Raw genomic sequence first — 20,728 nt, 5'->3', positions numbered from 1 at the left:
ATGCTGCTACTCACCAATGAAAATCTTTCCTTAAACAAGGTATCATTGGTATAAGAGTTTCCAGGTCTTGGCAGTGCTGACACCAAAGGCTTTTTAGGTACCATTGTAGTTTCCTCATATGAAGTTGGCATATGAAATGAGTAGAATGCAAGAAGCCACGAACCCCAGAGCTTGTAGGATTTTCTTTGCGGATAACTGGGGTCTGGTGGCTAGTTGAGAGAAGCAGGTTGTCAGGTAGGTTTGTTTTTTTGGTGTAAGGAATGGCATCTGGGATGCTGTGCCCAGGCTTGCTCCCAGGAAAACAATTTTTTGCATGGGTACTAGTTTGGATTTCTTCTTGTTGATAGCATACCCCAGGTAGGTCAGTAGGTCCTTTACAAAGGTCAGGTGCTTTAGCAGCTTTTCCTGTCTGCCTGAATCAGGCAGCCATCTAAGTATGGGTAAATTTGAATATTTCTTTGCCTGCAAAAAGTATTGGTGGGAGCCAGACATTTTGTGAAAACTCTGGGAGCAGTGTATAAGCCAAAGGGAAGCACAGAGAACTGAAAGTGCAGTGAACCTGCCCTGAAACATAGATATTTCCTGCATGATTCCCTGATTGGGATGTGTAGGTAGGCCTTTCTTAGGTCTTGGGTGGCTAACCACACATCCTTGTACAGCATAGGTAGAAGCTGCTGGAGGGTAAGCATTTTTAATTTTGGCATCACCAGAAAGGTGTTTAGAATGGATAGATAGAGGATGGGGTGCCATGTGCCTTCTTTTCTGGGTACCAAGAAAGATTCTTGAGTAGAAACCTTGGCCTATTTCTTCTGCAGGAATATGCTCTATTGCTCTCAGAGAGCAGGGAAAGGACTTGTATTTTGGCCTCTGTCCATTGGCTTGGGGGAAGATCTGGGAACCCTTTTGGGGTTGGTGGAGTATGGAAATAAAATCTCTATCCCTGGGACATTATGTTGAGGACCCAGCAGTCATTGGTAATGTTGGACCAGGTGCTTGTGTGGAAGGACAGTTTTCCTCCTAGAGGCAAGAGCAGGTGGGCAGAGGGAGGAGGTGGAAGTGTGAAGTCATTGTGAGTTCTTACTATGAGGGACTGACTTAGCAGTCCCTGGTTTTGAAGAGAAGGAACTCCATTGTTTAGATATCTGCATTCCCTGGGGCTGTTGTCTGGGGGGGCCTGCTTCCCCGGGATCTGAGCTGAGCAGGAAAGGACCAGTGCTTGGAGGGGCAATGCCTACTGAACCGCGGTGGCTGGACCTGCAAGTCGTCTGAATAGATTTAACTTTTTCTTCCATCTTTAAGACATCCTCTGCCTTGGTGCCAAATAAGTTGTCTTCGTGCAAGGGTGCGTCCAATAATTTGGATTTGACATGGTCTGGCAAGGGCTGCTCCGTAAGACAAGTATGCCTTCAAAGGACAGAACCAGTGACTGCTGCCATGCAAGATGCTTCTAGGGCATCAAAACCACACTGCAAGATGTGCTTCGTTACTCGACTTGGAGAATGCATTAACTCTTATACTCTATTTTCTGCACAAACAGAAAAAGAAGATATTTTTTGTTTGAAGAGTTCCATGGTATGTTGCTGATATTTCAGCATATGGAACTGACAATTTAGTGCTCTAATAGCAAGAGTAGCAGATGTGTATACTTTTTTTACCCAATCTGTCTAATGCGTGGGAATCCCTATCTGAGGGGGTGGGATTCTTAGCAGAAATTGCTTTCATTCCTTTAGGTCCTTGACAGATAACCTCAGGGTCAGCAGGATTTTTGAAAATGTCTGGGATCAGGAGGGAGGGTGTCAGGAGTCAAACTGGATTCCATAAAAACATTATCCACAACATCCAGGACAGGAGGAATAGCTAGAGGTCTGTGCTGTGGAAGATCTAAGAATTCCCGGAGTCTCTTTTTTGACTGAGGGTAGTCCTGACATTCCTAATGGAAATGCTCCCTTAAAGTATGTAGGGTTTCCCCAAAGGAAAAGTCCTCCAGTGGAAAGGCTGAAGGGATGGATTCCTCTGCATCAGAATCCTCATAAGCAGAGAGGGGTTGCATATCTTCATATTCAGACGCATCAGAGTCATCTGACTCCTGTTCAGATAAAACTACTGGGGACAAATATTTCTTTTGGAAAGGGGTAGCCTGGCTTCCCCCTGATAAGCATTATAAGGTCTTCCGCCACTTTAAGCATTTGAGACTGAAGCAAGGAAGCAGGTGCCTGAGCTTGGGTCATTTTCTTGGATGCGGTTCATACCCTGGGCCTTAGAAACTCGGTAGTTTTCGAAAGAACAGTAGACGCGAAAGAAGTCTGTCTCTGTCGAGAAATGGTAGAGTGAAGTACTTCCTCGGAATCCGGTGCCTGCTCAGCAGCTCCGGACCCATCCAAGGTAGAGACATCCGCAGGATCCTTAGTCAAAGAAGGGTCTCGCGGCATGCCAAACTCCGAAAGAGTCTCTGTAGTGGCCTGCAAATCCACAGAAGTGGGCATAAGGGTCTGCGAAAGTGCCTCACTGAGGACCGGCGAAAGTACAGTTGTGTACACTTACCATAAATGTAGATGTTCGAGTGTATTCACTGTTGCAGTCATCACGTTTGGGTTATCTGCTTGCAGTAGCCCTCAGTCGGCCTGATTAACAAAGTCTTGGGTCCTGAGTCAGTTGCTGTCCCTTCTTCCATGACGTCAGGTTGTTAGGGGTATAAAACATGCAGCCGACGCCATTGCATCAGTTTTTCTTGCCCCAGATGTCAGGTGCCCCCCTAATGGGAAGCAATTAAATCTATAAATATACAAGGTTATACTCCAACAAAAGAGCAAATACACCAAAAAGCTTTTGAGCATAGTAAAGGAGAGTAAAGGTATAGCCAAAAGAAGTAAGGGAGCTGGAGGGAGGGTAATCAGGACTGCAACAGTGAATACACTCGAACATCTACTTTTATGGTAAGTGTACACAACTGTACTATGTTCTTCGTGTTTCACTGTTGCAGTCATCACATTTGGGTAGATTCCCAAAGCGAAGGATGGCAGGAGGAATTTAGATAGCATTAGGACCAGCTATAAGGCTCTGCAAGACTGCAGTGGCAAAGTCAGCTCTGGATTTAGAGAAAACTGGCAGATGGTAATGCTTGGTGAAAGTATGTACAGAACTCCAGGTAGCAGCTCCTAGGATGTCCCTGGTAGGGACGCCTCTGAGAAAGGCTGTAGAGGCCTAGGATGTCCCTGGTAGGGACGCCTCTGAGAAAGGCTGTAGAGGTAAGATGCAGCCCTGGTTGAGTGGGGTCTGATCCCCATGTCGGACAGGTTTTCCACGGTGCTTGTAGCAGAAATGAATGCAATGGCCTATCCATTTGGAAATGGTTTGCTTTGAAATAGCCTTCCCCTCTGCCCCTGCAGCAAATGCTACCAGCAGTTGGTCAGATTTCGTTTGAGGTTTAGTCCTGTCCAAGTAGAATCTAAGTTGTCTGTGCACATCTAAGGAGTGCAGTTATCAGTTCCCCTCTGTTCTGTGGATTAGGAAAGAAGGTTGGCAAATGAATGGACCGATTAAGGGCCACACTGGATACCACCTTGGGCATGAAGGAGGGATTGGTCCTGAGGGACACCCTGTCCGCAAGAAATATGATGAAAGGCTCCACTGCCATGAGGGCCTGTAATTCAGATACCCTTCTTGCTGAAGTGATTGCTAAAAGGAAAGCTGTTTTCCAAGAAAGGAATTGTAAGTCTGCAGTAGCAGCTGGCTCGAAAGGAGGAAGAGTGAGTTTTTCCAATAAAAAGTTACAGTCCCAGGTTGGAGTTGGGACTCTCCTGTGTGGTCGTACATTTTTGGCCCCTCTGATGAATTTCTTGAGCAGTGGATGAGAGAAAAGGTGAGGTTCCATGCTGAAATGGCTGAGGCGTGAATTTTGATGGAGGAGAAAGACAGGCTCTTGTGAAGCATCTCAGTTAAGTATTGTAAAATCTGCAGTAAACTGGGCACTGCTGTGCTCATCCCTTAAGACTGGTTCCAGGCACAGAATCTTTTCCATTTTTCAGCATAAGATTTTCTAGTACTAGGCCTCCTTGCCTCTAAAATAATATCCATCACTGGTTTACTGAGGGATGGTAAAGGAGAGATTAGGTAATTAGCCAGGCTGCTAGGTTGAGTGTTTGAAGCTGAGGGTGCAGGATTTGGTTCTTCTGCTGAGGCAATAGGGTAGGAGTCTGAGGCAGGTGCCATGGGGCCAACAGTGACACAATGCGCAAGAGGGCGTACCAGTGTTGGTGTGGCCAGTCTGGTGCAATCAAAATCGTCCTTGGTTTGTCTTTTTTGATCTTTAGTAGTACTTTGGAGAGCAGAGGCTGAGGAGGAAATGCATAAACAGATAGGTTTTTCCAGCTGAAGGACAGAGCATCCACTTTCCAAGCATATTTGTGGGGAGTTCTTGTGCAAAATTTGTCCAATTGGTAGTTCTATGGGGGAGGCAAACAGGTCTATATCTGGGCTCCCCCCATTTCCTTGTCAACATGTTGAAAATCCTTGGCTCCAGTTTCCACTCATGTGGGTCCATGAGGTTTCTGCTTAGTTCATCTGCCAGTGTATTTAGTTTTCCTGGCAGGAATTGAGCTTGTAGTTGCACTTGGCAGCTCAGGGCTGTGTTCCACAATGCCATGGCTAGTCTGCAGAGGGGGTAAGAATGTGCACTTCCCTGCTTGATTATGTACCACATAACAGTGGTGTTGTCAGTCTTTACCATTAATTGTCCTGGAAGAATGTGGTCGTTGAAGGCTGTCAGAGCATTCTGTACAACTAACATTTCTTTTTGATTGATATGCAGGTGCATTTGAATTGGGTTCCATTTGCCCTGAATGCACTTCCCTGTCAGGTGAGCCCCCCATGCATAGTCTGATGAGTCTGTTAGGGTTTGGGCGGAAGGGGGTAGTGTGAATGGTAGTCTCTTGTTTTGGTGGCAGGCCTCTGCCCACTAAAGAAACTCTAGGTGTAGGCAAGGTATGATAGGAATCATTGCTTCTAGATCCTGAGAATGTTGACACCATATGCTTTTTAGATACCATTGTAGTTTCCTCATATGCAGTCTTGCATATGTAATTAGAAGAATGCAGGAGGCTATGAACCCAAAGGTTTGTAGTATTTGCCTTGCAGATAGCAGGGCTTTTTTTTTTTTTTTTGTGGCCACTTGTTTGAAGTAGGTTGTCAAATGAATTTGTTTCTCTGGCGTGAGCAAAGCCATCTGGGAAGTTGTATTCAAGCTTTCTCCCAGGAATATAATTTGTTGACAGGGTACCAGGTGTGATTTCTTTTCATTTATGGTGTACCCCAGACACGTTAGCACCCTCTGTACAAAGGCCAGATGATTCAGAAATATGTCCTGGCTTTCTGCCTGAATTAGACAATCGTCCAGGTATGGATATATTTGAATATTTCTTTGCCTGCAAAATGCAATGACTGGAGCTAGGCACTTTGCGAATACCCTGGGCACAGTAGACAAGCCAAAAGGCAGCGCAGAGAACTGATAGTGGGTGTAGCCTGCTTTGAAGCGCAGGTATCTTCTGCAAGATTCCTTGATTGGGATTTGCAGGTATGCTTCCTTTAAATCTAGTGTTGCCATCCAGGTGTCTTTGCCTGGCATAGGGAGCAACTGGGGAAGAGTCAGCATCTTGAATTTTGGAATCACCAAAAAGGTGTTTAGAGTACACAGGTCCAGGATAGAACACCATGAACTGTCTTTTCTGGGTACCAGGAAAAGTCTCGAGTAGAAACCTTGTCCCTTTTCCTCTTCTGGTACCAACTGAATAGCCCCCATGCTTAAGAGAGAAAGTACTTGCTTTTGGGCCTCTGCTCACTGATTTGGGGGTAGATCTGGCCATCTGCTTGGTGTTGGTAATGTGTGGAAGTGAAGTCTATATCCCTGGGACACTATTTAAAACCTATTTGTCCAGGGTAATGAGTTCCCAGTTCTTTGCATGAAGAGCAATCTTTCCCAACAAAGGGGCAGGTCGTTGAGAAGTGCTTGGAAGTTTTAAAAAGAAGTCATTGAAACAGTTTACCATAGGGGGGGATTTTATTACTCCTAGATTTGGAAGTGGAGGCCCCCCCACTGCTTAGTCGTGTGCATACCCTGGGACTGAAGCCTGGGAGCTCTGCTGGATCTGGGTTTGGACTGAGAAGGTCTGGAAGAGGCAGGGAAGGACCAATTCTTGGAAGGCCAATGCCTACTGAACCTTGGAGGTTGTACTTGTAAAAAATTTTTAAAAGTTTGCATAGATTTAGGTTTTTCCTCCATCTTTTTAAGAACTTCTTTTGCCTTGTTGCCAAACAGACGGTCCTGGTTTAAGGGGGGCAAACAGTAATTTTGCTTTAACACGGTCTGGCAAGGATTGCTCCCTTAAGCCAAACATGCCTTCTAAGTAAAGACCCAGTTACAGCAGCCTTGCAAGATGCCTCTAGTGAATCAAAACCACATTGCAAAGTATGTTTTCCAACTTGTTCAGCTGAGGGCAGTAAATCCTTATTTTCAGCACAATCAGGAATCATCATCATTTTCTGTTTAAGCAATCCAATAATATGCTGCTGATACTTTAACATATGAAACTGGCAGTTTAAGGCCCTAATGGCCAAAGTTGCAGAAATGTACATCATATTACCCCATCTATCCATCACCCTGGAGTCTCTATCGGGGGGGGGGGGTAGGATTTTTGGCAGTAGTAGCTTTAATACCCTTGGGTCCCTGTGAAATGGTCTCCAGACCTGCAGTAGGATTTTTAAAAAGGAACTTGTGAGAGTCAGGGGCACTGTAATAACCATCAGGTTTTCTGGGAGCAGGAGGTAGAGAGTCAGGGGCCAAGCTAGATTCCGAAAAGGCGTCATCAACAATGTCTAGTACAGGAGGTATGGCTAAAGGCCTGTGCTGGGGCAGTAGCCTCTTTTTAGAATCAGACAAATCCTGGCCTTCCCAACGAAAATGCTCCCTGACAGTATGCCAGGTTTCACGAAAAGAGAAATCCTCTGGGGGAGAAGAGAAGCAGAGGGAATAGAGTCCTCAGCATCAGAATCCTCACAGGTAGATAAGGGTAAATCCTGGTCATCAGAGGAAACAGAAAATTCAGAATCCTGGTTAGAAGTATCATAAGCAAACTCAGTTCTAGGTCTCTCAGAGGGGGAAGGCTGGCTTCCCCTGATTAAAGTAATAAGGTCTTTAGCCATTCCTATTTGTTTTTTAGGCATAGAGGCCTGACCATGTGGTCTGGGCATGGATAGAGTTTTAGGCCTTGAAGAAGAAGATGGCATCGGTTTAATACGCAACTCAGTAGGCCTAAATACACCCTCAAAAGCCGGTGCCTGCACAGCGGCTCAGGACCCATCCAAGGTAGAGACCTCCGCAGGTTCCACAACTGAAGTATCTCACGGCATTCTGAACTCCAAATGGGTCTCAGTAGAGGCCTGCGAATCTGAAGTAGCGGGTATCAGGGACTGCGAAAGCACCCGAGTACCGGCGAACTAGCGACTGGCTTAGAAGCACTGTCGGCAGCCTGTCTCTGTCTTTATCTTTGCGTTTTTTCAGAATGTCGGTAGTCAGATTGCTTACCAAAGACATCAGGATAATTGAACCGAACACCAAAATATTTAGAAGCGAAAAAATACTGATGGATAGTTCACGGTTTAAATAAGACACAAAACTGACAGCGAGGTACATCGTGGTCAGGGCCTAGCCACAGAATACAGTACGAATGAAAATCTTTATGAGGTATTTGCTTTCCACAAGTAATGCAATTATTTACTTTTACTGACATCGGTTTAGAGCAAGAAAAAGTTTCCCCAATGGGGTACTTAGCTTTTAGTTGAAGACTTCAGTTCTGAAACTCGAAAATGAAAATTTCAGGAGTCTGCCGACTAGCACTTGTTAACTACTACTGCTTCGGGCACCGCACGGCAAGAAAGACTGATGCAATGGAGTCGGCTGCATGTTTTATAGCCCTGATGACCTGACATCACGGAAGAAGGGACAGTAACCGACGCAGGACCCAAGACTTTATCAGGCCGACTGAGGGCTACTGCAAGCAGATAACCCAAATGTGATGACTGCAACAGTGAAACACGAAGAACATCTGACGACTAGCTTAACGGAAGCGTCTTCGGCAGTTTTGGACCTGTGCAGTCTCTGTCTTTATCCTTACGTTTTTTCAGATGATCTGCTGTCGGATGGCTTACCGAAGCCATATCGGAATTAGAGGACTGAGAGCGAAAATATCTAGCTAAAATAAGAGCCTGATGACATATAGTTCTGGCACTGAACAAAGCACAAAAGCGACAGCAGGGGATGTCATGGTCTGGGCCTAAGCAAGTGACGCAGTAAGAATAAAAGTCTCGTTGTGGTATTTGCTTTCCACAGGCGAGACAATTGTTAACTTTTTCTGACACTGGTTAGAGCAAGAAAAAAGGATCCCCTATGGGGTACTTAGCTTTAGAAGACTTCAACTTCAATTTGGAAACGAAAAACTCAGGTAGTGGCTGACCGGCACTCGTGCGAACTGCTTCTGCTTCAGGCTCCTCGGCAAGAAATACTAATGTAATGGTGTCGGCTGCCTTATTTTATACCACTGACGACCTGACGTCAGTCCGGGAGAGACAACAACCGACGCAGAAATACTAAGCCTCTGGTATTCAGGCTGATGAGGGCTACCCTGGCAGGGATAACCTAAATCTGATGACTGCAAAAGTGAAACACGAAGAACATCTACAAATTTTCAGGTTTGTGAAAAGTCATGCTGTAATCCTACAAAATAAAAATTTCTAGCAAAAAATAATTTCACAGGAAAAAATACAAGTTTTAGTCAGAAAACTAAAATGGACAAGTTTATTCTCCTGAAGGGAACTTATCTGCCCAGTAATGAAGAAACGCTAATAGATCGATCCTCATAAGCTCGCAACAGGAACACATTTTGGAGGCAGGAAAGCTCTGCTGGGTCTAGCACCCAGACAGCTGGTCTTTTCCTTGCTCTGTTCGAGTTTCCAATGGTCTAGGTGTGTGGAAGGTACTTTTAAGCTTTGGAAGTTGAATGAATGCAATACCCTATGCAGGACAACTAATATAGCTAAGGCTACTGCAGCAGTGATCAAATGATGACCATTTACCTGACACCGGGTCCCCTTTCTATATAAATGAGGTGTTTTCCTCTTGGACTGAAAGGCTGGCACACAGGAACAAAAAGTGAGCATCACATATCCACAAATGTAAATGCTTCCATTTTTTTTTTTTAAACAGGTATTCAATAATGTCCAGAAAAGTGCACAAGGAACACCCACATCAAATCCCAGAAGGGTCACTTGGTTTCTGTTCTTAAAGGAATAAAGCTTTAGCCATGTTGTGTGTCTAGACAAATCACAGAAGCTGCTGCCCTAGATCTAGCATTAAAACGGTCAAAATTATAGCAGGTTATGTACTCTCACAAAACCTGTCATGCCATTTCAGAGTTACTTCAAACAGGGTTCCTAGCCCAGTGACGCATGTTCACCCCCTAGCCTAATTTAAAAAATTCATGCCGATAAACAGAATATGCCTGAAAATTTACATCAGTAATCCTGAACTTAACAAATATGAGAAATTTTTAAAGGATTCGGTTTCGGATCAGAGTGCTGTGATACTGCGTGTGTGAGTAATGCGCAAACCCAGTGAACGGCATAAAAGCAAATACTCAAACAGAAGGAATGGAAAACCCTGGCATCAATTTTTATAACCATTCCATTATCTGTGAACATTCAGTATTAACATTAAATTACAACAGCATTTTGTACAATCGCGCACTAAAAAGAAAGTCAGTTTATAAAATCTTGCATCTGCCCTGTATAAGCTTTTATATTTAAGCAGTGTGCATTTTTCAAATACAGAAACCTAGCAGGTCATGTACAAACAATTTTCCATGGGTGCACAAAATCTTTTTGCCAAATTCACTTGCAAATAATGTGCATAGACTACAACAGCAGAGGCACGGTAAATGTGTAAGCAGTCTTGTGCTCAAATGTATTTAACTACAGGCATATACACATCATTCTGGTACAAAAGGCATATTTGTCCAGTGTTTCCAAATTACAAATTCCAAAGAAAACAAGTTACTAGGAAAGCTGGTGATCTGACCACTGCTTCACAAACTTATACAATATGAAGCAATAAGCTAAGGTTATCATCCATACAAGAAAGCACCAGAAAATTTTCATTTATTTGTTTCCAAGTATACCAGTTTTAGCAAACAAATGCCCTGTTTGCCATATTCTTGAAGTATATGTTCTGACCACCTTACAGTAACCAAACATTTAGACAGGTCTGATAGCACAACACTTTGCTTGCACTCATGCAGAAGTACACATTTTAAGCTGCATTAAAGCAAATCAAGCAAGCTATTAACCGAATGCCATTAATTTATTGCCAAGAACTATTGTTAATTACAAAAAATACTGACATAAAACATACCAGAATATGTTAATTTTACAGACATACTAAAAGCTGCTAGTTGCTCACTTCACAAAACAAAAAAAAAGGGAAAGAGCAAAACTCACGCTGGTGTTAATGTACAGTATTCGCCCAGCATGAGAAATTCAACATTAAGATCAAAGCAAAGTGCATACAGTAACTCACAAGAGTCAAGAAAAACACTCTGGCCCCTGTAATGTGCCCCCCACCCCAAAAAAAAACTCAAGGAGTAACATCTGTAATCAAAATATGCTCTTCCTTGAGCATTTTATAAATACACTTGACTAGGTAACAATATGACAGTAAGTAAAGTTCAGTTTAAGTCTTCAAAATTATGTTCCTGTTAATCCACAAATGATGCCTGGGTTTTAGGGTTAGACTGTTTTCTGTTAACTGCGTGCGATGAATTACTTGTTATCCAAGCGTAGCAGCTGCTCCTTACCATTAATCGTTAAAGATTTTAACTGACCATCTTCCTCAACTTCGACTCTTTCTTGGCCATTCTCTACTATTCTGTAAGGGAAAAAATAAATTACATGATATATATTTTTTTCAAAATTATTAGACATTTGTTTTTCAGTGAATACAGAAGCAGCTCTCTGAAATTTGCTTTGTATACTGGAATATCTGAACGGAGCTGTTCACAAAAAAGTACCATGTTACAGAAAGCACAGCAGCTAACTATAGCTCAACATTGTCAAAGTAGCACAAACTCAAAAAGCAGGAATAAAGGACCAATAATAATGTAACTAAGCCAATAATTAACTAGAAGAGGGACAGATTCCAAGAGATTTTCTCTCAGTGTAAGTGACTTCAGTGTAAGGCCTATCTATAAACAGGCTTACACCCTGGGGCCAACTACCAATTCTCAATGTAAGTGGTCACTCATAGTGAATTCAAATCTTTAGGAATTTGGTCCCGAGACTAAAAATAGTTAGCTTATGCACATGGGGGGGGGGTACTTTAAAACCTAATGTAAAACCATCAGGAGTACAAAGGCTTTTCATGTGAAGGGAATAACTGGTTGAAAGTGGATCATGACAACAGATATTCTAGGACTGGGCTCAATATTGTAGGACATGGGGTAAGTATTTAAAAAAACAAACATACTTCCACATGCAAAAGACTAAGTGGCTGGCTAACCCATAACTCGCTGTCTGTGGAATGACAGAGAAAGTGGCCTTAATTTCAAGTAAAGTAATCTGTAACATTCTACTCATGACATCATCACTACCCCCTAAATCATGTCCATGATGATAATGTTAAAATGGTTAAAATGGTCAGTTTTATCTACAAACCCTAAATAGTAGTGGCAAACACTGAATATGCCTTAAGTGTCCATCTTTAAAAAGACTGCAGTGGCAAACAGTACAGATATCTTTCTCAGGAACTCATTTATGTGCTGCATGTGCATCAAAACCAGCTATAACTGGACAATCCACGGGGACAAATAAATAAAACCAAGAGAGAACACTTGGGAATTCTAGCAACGCAACCAACCAGCAGTGTAGAATTACCTGAATATAAATGCGCAAATTAAGGGACAAAAAATAACTTAACAGGGGGGAAAAGAAGGGCACATTCTACCAGAGACACATTAATAAATTTTATCATATACTATCAGGCAGAGCACAAAGTTAGTCAAATGTCAAGTGCTGGTTACAGCCAACATTCCCGGGGTAATTACAACAGTGAAATGCCCTAATTTTGGAAACAGTAAGTCAGCTCGCAGGAGAGAATGATCTGAAAAAAGCTGCTAAAGCAGTTGACCCATCTGATTCAATAGACTTTGCTGATGATCTGAAAATTTTCCAGAAACAGTAAAATCCAACATAAAGGGCATGTCTGAAAATGGTCAGTTTTCTGACAATGGTCAACCTATCTGAAGCAAAGGAAACAAACAGCTGTTCTGAATTACTGATAGCCCAACATCTGGCCAGCATACCAAAGCCTTTATAATTTATTGACGCTGTGTGTCACACGTATGCTCCCTGTGCCAAGGCATAGGGCATAAAGTGATGTACAGACATGCATCAAAACTGAAAAGCCCCAGGAGGAACAGAATGTCCTTAGGTATTAGAAGGAACATGTGCACCCAAGGAGGAGGGAAAAAAAAAAGGAAGGATCCCTGGCCAGGAAGGCAAGATGAATAGGACTGAACAAAAAAGGGGGAGGAGAAAGAGCGTGAATACTGCAACAATGAAGAGAAGGACATTTACTGTTATGGGAAGATTTTACACAACTGTACTATGTCCTTCTATATCATTGTTGCTGTATTCTTTACGTAAGGCAGAGTACAAAAGCTGAAAAGGAAACCGGAGAAGAGGAAGGCACTGGAAAGCCCTCTAGAAAACCATGTAGGATAGCCTTGACAACACCAGCTCTTGCTCTGGAAACATCCAGCTTGTAACATTTACTTACTGAAGGTATGGACAGAAGTCCAAGTAGCAGCCTCAGTGATGGAACTGAGGTCCAGGCCTTTGAAAAAGGCACAAGAGGAAGGAACAGCTTTGATAAAATGAGGCTTTAGAGAGAAAATTTCCACGAAAGGAGAAACAAAAGGAAATGGCCTTAGAAATCTAGGAAGATATGGTTTGTTTAGAAACTGCCAAACACCTGTGATAAATGGAAAAAAATTTGCTCAGATTTGTGAATGGCTTTAGTCTTATCCAAATACCTGAGCTGCCTAAGCAAATTCATTGTGTGAAGAACCTTCTCACTAGCAGAATATGGAGAAGGAAAAAAGGAGGGTAAATTAACAGACTGGTTATGAAAACCACTAACTGACCACTTTGAGCATAAAAGAAGGATTGGTACGAACAGACATCCCGTCTCTGTGAAAAACTTAAAAAGGCGAAACAGCCTAAGAGCCTGAAGTTCAGACGCACTTTTAGCTGAAGTAAAGGCCAAAAGAACAGCCTTCCAAGTACAATGTTGCAAGGAAGCTGAAGCCGCAGGTTCAAAAGGAGTACGAGTCAATTTTTCAAAAACAAAATTGATGTCCCAGGAAGGCAGAACAGGCTTCCTCAGAGGCATGATGAACGCGTTTAAGAAATTGATCTCAAGCCTAAAGGCTAGAAGTGGAGTCGATGGCAGACCAGCAGAAACAGCTGAGAGATGAGCTTTAACAGAACATGCTGTCTGAGTCAAAAGGGAATCTCCAGCAAGATTTTGGGGGAGTCTTGCCTGATCTTGTGCAGGACCCTAGGAATCAGGGGAAGGTTAGGGAAAGCGAAGACAAACATCCCGTCCAAGGAAAAGACAGAGTCCAACTTCCAAGCCAGAGGACTTGGGACTCTGGAACAGAAGAAAGGAAAGTTGTTTGTTTACAGGGGAAGCAAAAAGATCTACTTGAGGTATACCCCACAGATGGGCAATGCCCAAAACATATCGCTGTGAAGCATCCACTCGAGCCTGTGTGGTAGACCTGCTCAGTCTGTCTCTGTATTGAGATCTGAAAGAAAAGTAAACAGCCTGAAGAGTCACTTGATACTGAACAGCTAGATCTCAGAGCTGAACAGTGGGCAAAGAAGGTAGGACCATGTCCTCACTTGCTTGTGGTATTGTCTGCGAAAAAAAGAGGGAAAGAAAGGCCTAAAGAGCTAAAAGGAGTGCTTTTATCTCAATGATGTTGATGTGATCTGACTTCCGATGGGTCTTGAGAAAACTGAAGGACGATGCCCACCCCTGTCCAAGGCACCTGAAAAGAGCTTTAGAAGGGACTGGTGGTTGGAAAGGAAGCCCTGGGTTGAGAGAAAGCCAATGAATCCACCACTGAAGTTCGAATTTGAGACAGGAAAGGAACTAGGAAATCCAGTGGATAACAGTGTTGAAGCCACACTGACTTGACGTACCACTGCAGTTTTCTAATACAGAGCCTGGCTAGAGCATCACAGGAACTGTGAAAGCCATAAACCCTAGAACTCTGAGAAAAGCCATGGCTGTGACAAAAGGCAATCAGAGAGAGGGCCCTTGGTTGAAGGCAGGGATGCCAGCATGGAAATGTTCTGGATCCTGCAACTGAGAAAAACATGATCCTGAGAAGGAATCAGGACTGAGTTTTGAAAGTTTATAGTAAACCCTAGGCTCTGTAACAAGCAAACAGTAAACTGGAGGTCTTGAAGCAAAACCTCAGGAGATGAAGCCTGAACGTCTAGATAAGGAAATATATGAATCCCTCTCAACCTGCAAAAGGCAATGACAGGAGCAAGGCATTTGCTGAATGCTCTTGGGGAAGTAGAGAGGAACTGAGAATGCAAGGAAGAAACAGAGAAATGCAAAACTTCCTGAAAAGAAAATGGATGATCTAGAGATAGGCATTCTTGAGGTCCAGGCATACCAAGAAACCATGGGGAAGAAGTGGGAACAATGTTTGACGGGACAAGTTTCTAAAGGAGGGGGACCTTTAGAAAGGTGTCGAGAAAGGTCCAGAATGGGTCTCCACATGCTTTCCTTACTGGAAACCAAGAACATCTTGGAATAAAATCCCTTCCTAGGTAGGAGGCACAACCTGAATGGTGCCCTGGGTCAAGAGAGTCTGAAGCACTTCTGGAAAGAAAGCTGCTCCTGTGGAGCTTGGGGATTTCCACACCATGAAATATCCCTGGAGGATGATGGACAGACCCCAAGAGTCTTGAGTGACCCTTAACCAACTGCAAAAGGACTAAGAAAGAGAAAGGGAACCTGACAGAGGGAACGTGGAAGCAAACTATCAAGATGGTTTCTCCTGAAAAGGAGGCTTCTGAGAAGTAGGAGTCCGAGTAGACTTAGCTGGAGGTACAGACCTAGAACCTTTTTTACCTTTGGATGGAAGGTGAGACTGTCTGCTTACAAAATCAGATTTGGAAGGATAATTTCAATGAAACTTAGGGATAGGAGAAACAAAATTACATTTCAATTCCTGCAAGGCCTTTGTTCAGCAGCATCACAGCCAGGAGGACTTAAGAGCATCCAACAATTTAGCTTTAATGTCATCAGGTAAGGGCTTAAGACGAAGTCAAAAGTAACGCCTCGGAACAGAACCAAATACAGCAGTGCTAGAAGCAGCATCAGCTGCATCATGGCTAGACAGAGTGTCGAGCCACTTGTGAGGTAGAAACCAAAGGCTTGAGAAAGAAGGGCTAAAACATACCTACTCATATGAGTCTGGTAACAGATAGCCCTAAAAGGCAAGCTGGCAGCAGTATAAACCTTTTTGCCTAGATATTCCACGGCTCTGTCTTTGCCCGAAAAAAAGTATTTTCATAGAAAGCAAGAGGTCAGGTTTGTCAGAAGAGAGGCACTACAGAAGGACATTTATACACATATTTACAATCAGGCACCTTGGAAAATCTGTCAGGTTTCTTGGGGGCTGTAGGCTGAGAATTAGGGGGTAACAGAGGCTGCTGAAAAAGTATCCAAGAGGGCAGCCAGAAATGGAGGGATAGCAGTAGGTTTGGAAGACTCCATCTGGAGGAATTCCTAATACTTCTAAATATCAGAAACCGGAGAACTATTTCACTTGAAATATTCCATCGCAAGAGAAATTGTGCCCCCAAAAGACAGTTCTTCTGAAGGAGAACCCAGACTAAAAGAATCTTCTTCCTCAGACTCTCAATCCTAAGGGGAAGGGATCTGAGAAGCGTATGCCAAAGTCTTCCTCAGAATCCAAATCCTCAGAGTACTCTTTTGCCCTAGGCATCTCAAGAGGAGTCTATGCCCAGTGAGAAGCAGGCACATAGTCATTAAGGAGGTTTCAAGGTCAAAACATTAAATGACCCCCCCCGAGTAAATACCTGCCATTCATGTTGGGGATCTTTAAGAGAAGGAGAAATATGCCCCCCCCCCGTCTTTTGAGGAACATCTGCACGAAAAACCCTAGTAAGTTCCAGACTCCTGCTGACACTACCAGCGTAGTAGGAATCTCCTCCAGAACAAGAATCTTTAGAATCCCTCTTGGTCCCTCAGATATAATCAGGCAAGGTTTCCCCTCAACATCCAGAGCAGATGTATGTAAAGCCTCTGAGATGTGCGAGAAGTCTGATTCTTGCCGGCGTCAGGCAGGGTTGTGGCTGCAGAATCTGAAGCAACAACCGGACAAATTCTTTGGGCTTTCCCCAGCTGCAAAAGACGTCTGGGGGAGGGAAAGCAGCCAAATGAGACCAGATTTTTTTTTGGCCTTTTTCTTAGCAGGCGGTTGATGCTCGGAATGGGAACACTCCTCCATAGCACCTTGCAAAAACAACTTTAGGCATTAGTTTTCTAGGTAAATAGGCAAGGAGAGATGACTACGTAAGGCCTTAGGGCCAAATGCTTGGCAGACAGAACATTGTGTATGGTTTTGAGAAGCACCCAAATGGAAGACACATTGTTTGCAATGCTTTTATAGGGAATCTGCCTCCCACACTAACATCTGTCCTTTCTGGATGACATGTAAACACACAACTAATACAGAAGAGATAACCCCTACAGGGCACTTATATGAAACTCGGCTTGGTAACCAGCACAGAAGAGCATTCAGACCAATGTTCAATAATGGCATTTGGATTGGAGGCAAAGACGTCCGTACATCACCTTTATGCTCTATGCCTTGTGTGAGGAGCGTGTGTGTGATGTACGTTTATAAATTCTAAAGGCTTTGGTGTTGGTGTACTGGCTGGGCATTGGGCTATTCTTGGCAGGAGATCCTTTACGCAATAAATACTGCAGCAATCATATGGAAGGACATCAACTCAAATTACACCAGATGGGACAAACATTCTGCATACTAATAGACTGACTTTAAGAATGAAACTAATACCAACAACTGAGCCACTTCCACTCTGACAGGACTTTCTGGTACTAGGTGCCCCATGCCTCCTGACAGAGTGGTATAAGCTGATAGGACAAGGTGGCTTTGTTGGGGATTACAACTTCAACTACCACATCAAGAGATAAAATGTGCACACAGAGGGATGTGATGCCCTTCCTTCTTGCAACAAAAAGTCTTTTCTAGCAGGAAGTCAGAGGAATATGAATGCATACAATTCTCTCTCATTCAATTACGTTTCCACCACAGTCAGAAATCCTTCCGTCTGTCTCAGTTAATTTTCAAGGGAATGTCTTCAAGATTCAAAGCTGTCATCTTGCTAGTGTACTCCTTCCTTAGCAGACTCACCACTGAATTCAAACAGAAAGGACCCAAAGATACCTTTACCAAGAAAATCAAAGGCTTTAATCTTTCAACTAACATGACAGATTAATTCCGTTATACTCAGTAGCCTACAGCTACTTGAAGGTGACCTTGTCTTTCTGTTTGAGCTATTAAAAACTCAATCTTTTTTTGCCTTTCTTTGCAAAACCAGTAACTCTACAAATACCCATACTAGATTTAAATCTACACTGACAAATGAGACTTGGAGAGGGAGGTTACTATCTCAACGTAATTACTACCTATGAATTAAGTTACCCAGCAACTCAAAGTACTACTTTGAGTACCTTTAATGCTAGTCTTTATGACTGGACAAGTAGACACAAATTTATTCCAGGACTGTCAAGCAAAGACCTCCTCAATTTGAAAGGGAAGTGAAGAATAAGTGCTTGAAAAAGGAGGCACAAGTGCGTCAACTTAAAGGTGTACAAGACAAAGCATCTTATCTCCCTCATGACTGTTTGCCTAGTATTGTTCTCACTTTAAACCAAAAGGGCGCCAAAATTCAAAATCCAAAGCCAATAAATCCAAAACCACGGAAGCAGTCCACCAGCGATGACCAACTCACTTTATTACAGGTACAAGAAACAAATCACTGCAAAACGTAAACGCTGTTAACATCCACAAATGCGTTTTCGTCTCCACAAACATGTAAGACTTCTTCAGACTAACAAATAATGTTTGAAAGCACCTAATATACTCACATGTGGTCTGCACCAACCAATAAAGTTCATTAGATGAATAATTAACATTAAAAACATCTGCTTACAAGGCTCATTTGAAATTGCTAAAAACACACTTCAATATTCAACTTTAAAAGAACACCATTCCTCATTGATTTAAAATACATAATCACTCAATAAATTATTTAAAAACGCATTAAATACATAAATACAAACGTTTATAAAAACTACTAAATATTTATTCATTTAAAACCCTTTCTACTTTTGTTTCCTAAAAATTCATTCCTAGCCTACTAGCACCATCTGCTGTTCCTAAAGAGCAATTGCTGATAAAATTAAATCTTGGCTGCTCTTAACTTTAACACTGAAGTTAAAGAAATGTGGTCATTAAGCCCTGGGGAATTGGTTGCATCTAATAAAATCTGCCACCAGAGCTCTTTAAATTCTAACTTTTCTTCCCAAAGGCCTCCTCTTATTTCTTTTTTAACCTGTTCCAATACAAAGAAGGTGAATCTAGCATTATTGCAATCTAGCATGTGTTTGAACAGAGCATTTGTTTCTTTTTTCTTAGATATCTCATAAATATGCTCGTAAATTCTCTTCTTTAATGCTCTCTCCGTCTTCCCCACATAATATGACTTACATTCCAAACACATAGCTAAATACACCACACCTTGTGTGTCACAATTGAAATATCCAGAGGCAGTAATATTAATGTCCCTTGTTGGCACCAATATTTCCATTCTGTTACTAATATGTGGGCACTGATTACAGTGTCCACATTGATATGTTCCATATTTTCTATTTTTGTCATATAGTAACATTTTCATAGAAATTTCATTGTTGTTACTTACTTTATTATTTTCCAACAAATTTTTAATACTTCTACCATTTTTATACACAACCTTAGGCATCTCTTTCTTATTATTCAGAATGTCAGTGAATGAAACAAAATTGCTCCATTCTTTCTGAAAAATCTTTCTTACTTTGATATTCAAATTATTAAATTCCATCACCAATGCTGAATTATACTGTCCATCATTAACTACATTGGTTTTATTATAGTTAATAAAAGATGGCAAATTATCATTATTTACAGTTAATTCTATACCTTTTATAGGTTTGTATTTACCTGGTCTATTTTCCTCTACCTCTTTTCTAGTTCTAGAAACAAATTCAGATGGATAGCCCCTGGCTAAAAACATTCCCTCCAGTGTATTACATTCCTTAATGAAATTATCATCTTTACTAGTCATACGACACCCCCTCACAAATTGTCCCTTGACAATATTCTTTTTACAATGCGGGGTGCGCTAGTGAAATGTAAATAGGAATTACAGAAGGTGTTTTTTCTAAAAACCTTGGTTTCAAAGTCCCTATTGTTCACGTTCTTATATATCTCAATGTCCAAATATTGTAACCTATCTGTGGACGTGGTATACGTGAATTTTAAGAAATTAGTAGTGTTCTGTAAATAATTCATGAATTCCAAAAATTTCTCACTACCCCCAGTCCAAAAAATAACTATGTCATCTAAAAACCGCCTGTAAAGAGTCCAATATTGTGTATATCCTGAATTGTGGACAAAATTGGACTCCCAAGCTGCTAACACAATGTTAGCATATGTGGGTGCGCAGGCCGCACCCATTGCTACTCCACTAATTTGCTGGTAATACTCATCATTGAAAACCATAAAGTTGTTCCTTAGTACAACGTCAACCAATGCTACCACTGCATTCTTCTCCAAATGTGACAATTTTTGTCTAAAAATCATATCCTCAAATAACCTCATTCCTTCATTGTGGGGTATGCATGAAAATAAATCAATGACATCAATTGTCACAAAAATTAGATCATTTGAAAATAACTCAGACTTAATGTCCCTCAATAGGTCCCAAGAATCCTTCAGTATATATTTGTTCATGGCCCAAATATGCTTCGCTGTTATATCCACATATTTGGCCAAGCTGGTAGTCTTGGAACCATCCGCTGAAACTATCGGTCTTAACGGTGGGTCACTAACATTCTTATGTACCTTTGGTATCCCAAAAATAATGGGTATCCTTGGTTTAGGTACATACAAAAACTGATGTAATTTGACATTTATTATGCCTTCCAGTAGCAAATTGTCTAAAATATTGTCTATTTTTTGGTAAGCTAGTTGTACTTCATTTAAGGAAACTATTCTATATTTATTACCATCACCTAAAATCGTATTCATTTTACCATCATAGATAATGTTTTCCATTATAACCACCCCTCCCCCTTTGTCAGGTTTCATGACCCTGACTTGATTATTAAACCTTAACTCATTCAATGTTTTGTATTCTTCTTTTGTGATATTATATTCTTTCTCCACAAACTTAAATTCTTCTCTAATTTTCTTCTCTAATATCAGGTCAAGGTTTCTAATCTGGGGGT

General features: G+C 42.0%; 1 protein-coding gene across 1 annotated transcript in view; it reads right to left on the bottom strand.

The window, feature by feature from the left end:
- DNAJB6 (DnaJ heat shock protein family (Hsp40) member B6) overlaps window positions 1–20,728 on the bottom strand; it is a 982,130-nt gene that overhangs the window by 258,615 nt on the left and 702,787 nt on the right. The window contains exon 6 of the mRNA XM_044065582.1: window positions 10,899–10,969. Within this exon, the coding sequence (XP_043921517.1) occupies window positions 10,899–10,969 (71 nt within the window). The remainder of the gene's footprint in view (window positions 1–10,898; window positions 10,970–20,728) is intronic.

This window comes from Protopterus annectens, chromosome 3.part0, assembly GCF_019279795.1.
Source record: "Protopterus annectens isolate FY-2018-M chromosome 3.part0, PAN1.0, whole genome shotgun sequence".
Lineage (NCBI taxonomy): Eukaryota > Metazoa > Chordata > Ceratodontiformes > Protopteridae > Protopterus > Protopterus annectens.
The sequence above is the reverse complement of the archived record's forward strand: the minus strand, read 5'-3'. Positions and strand labels throughout refer to the sequence as shown.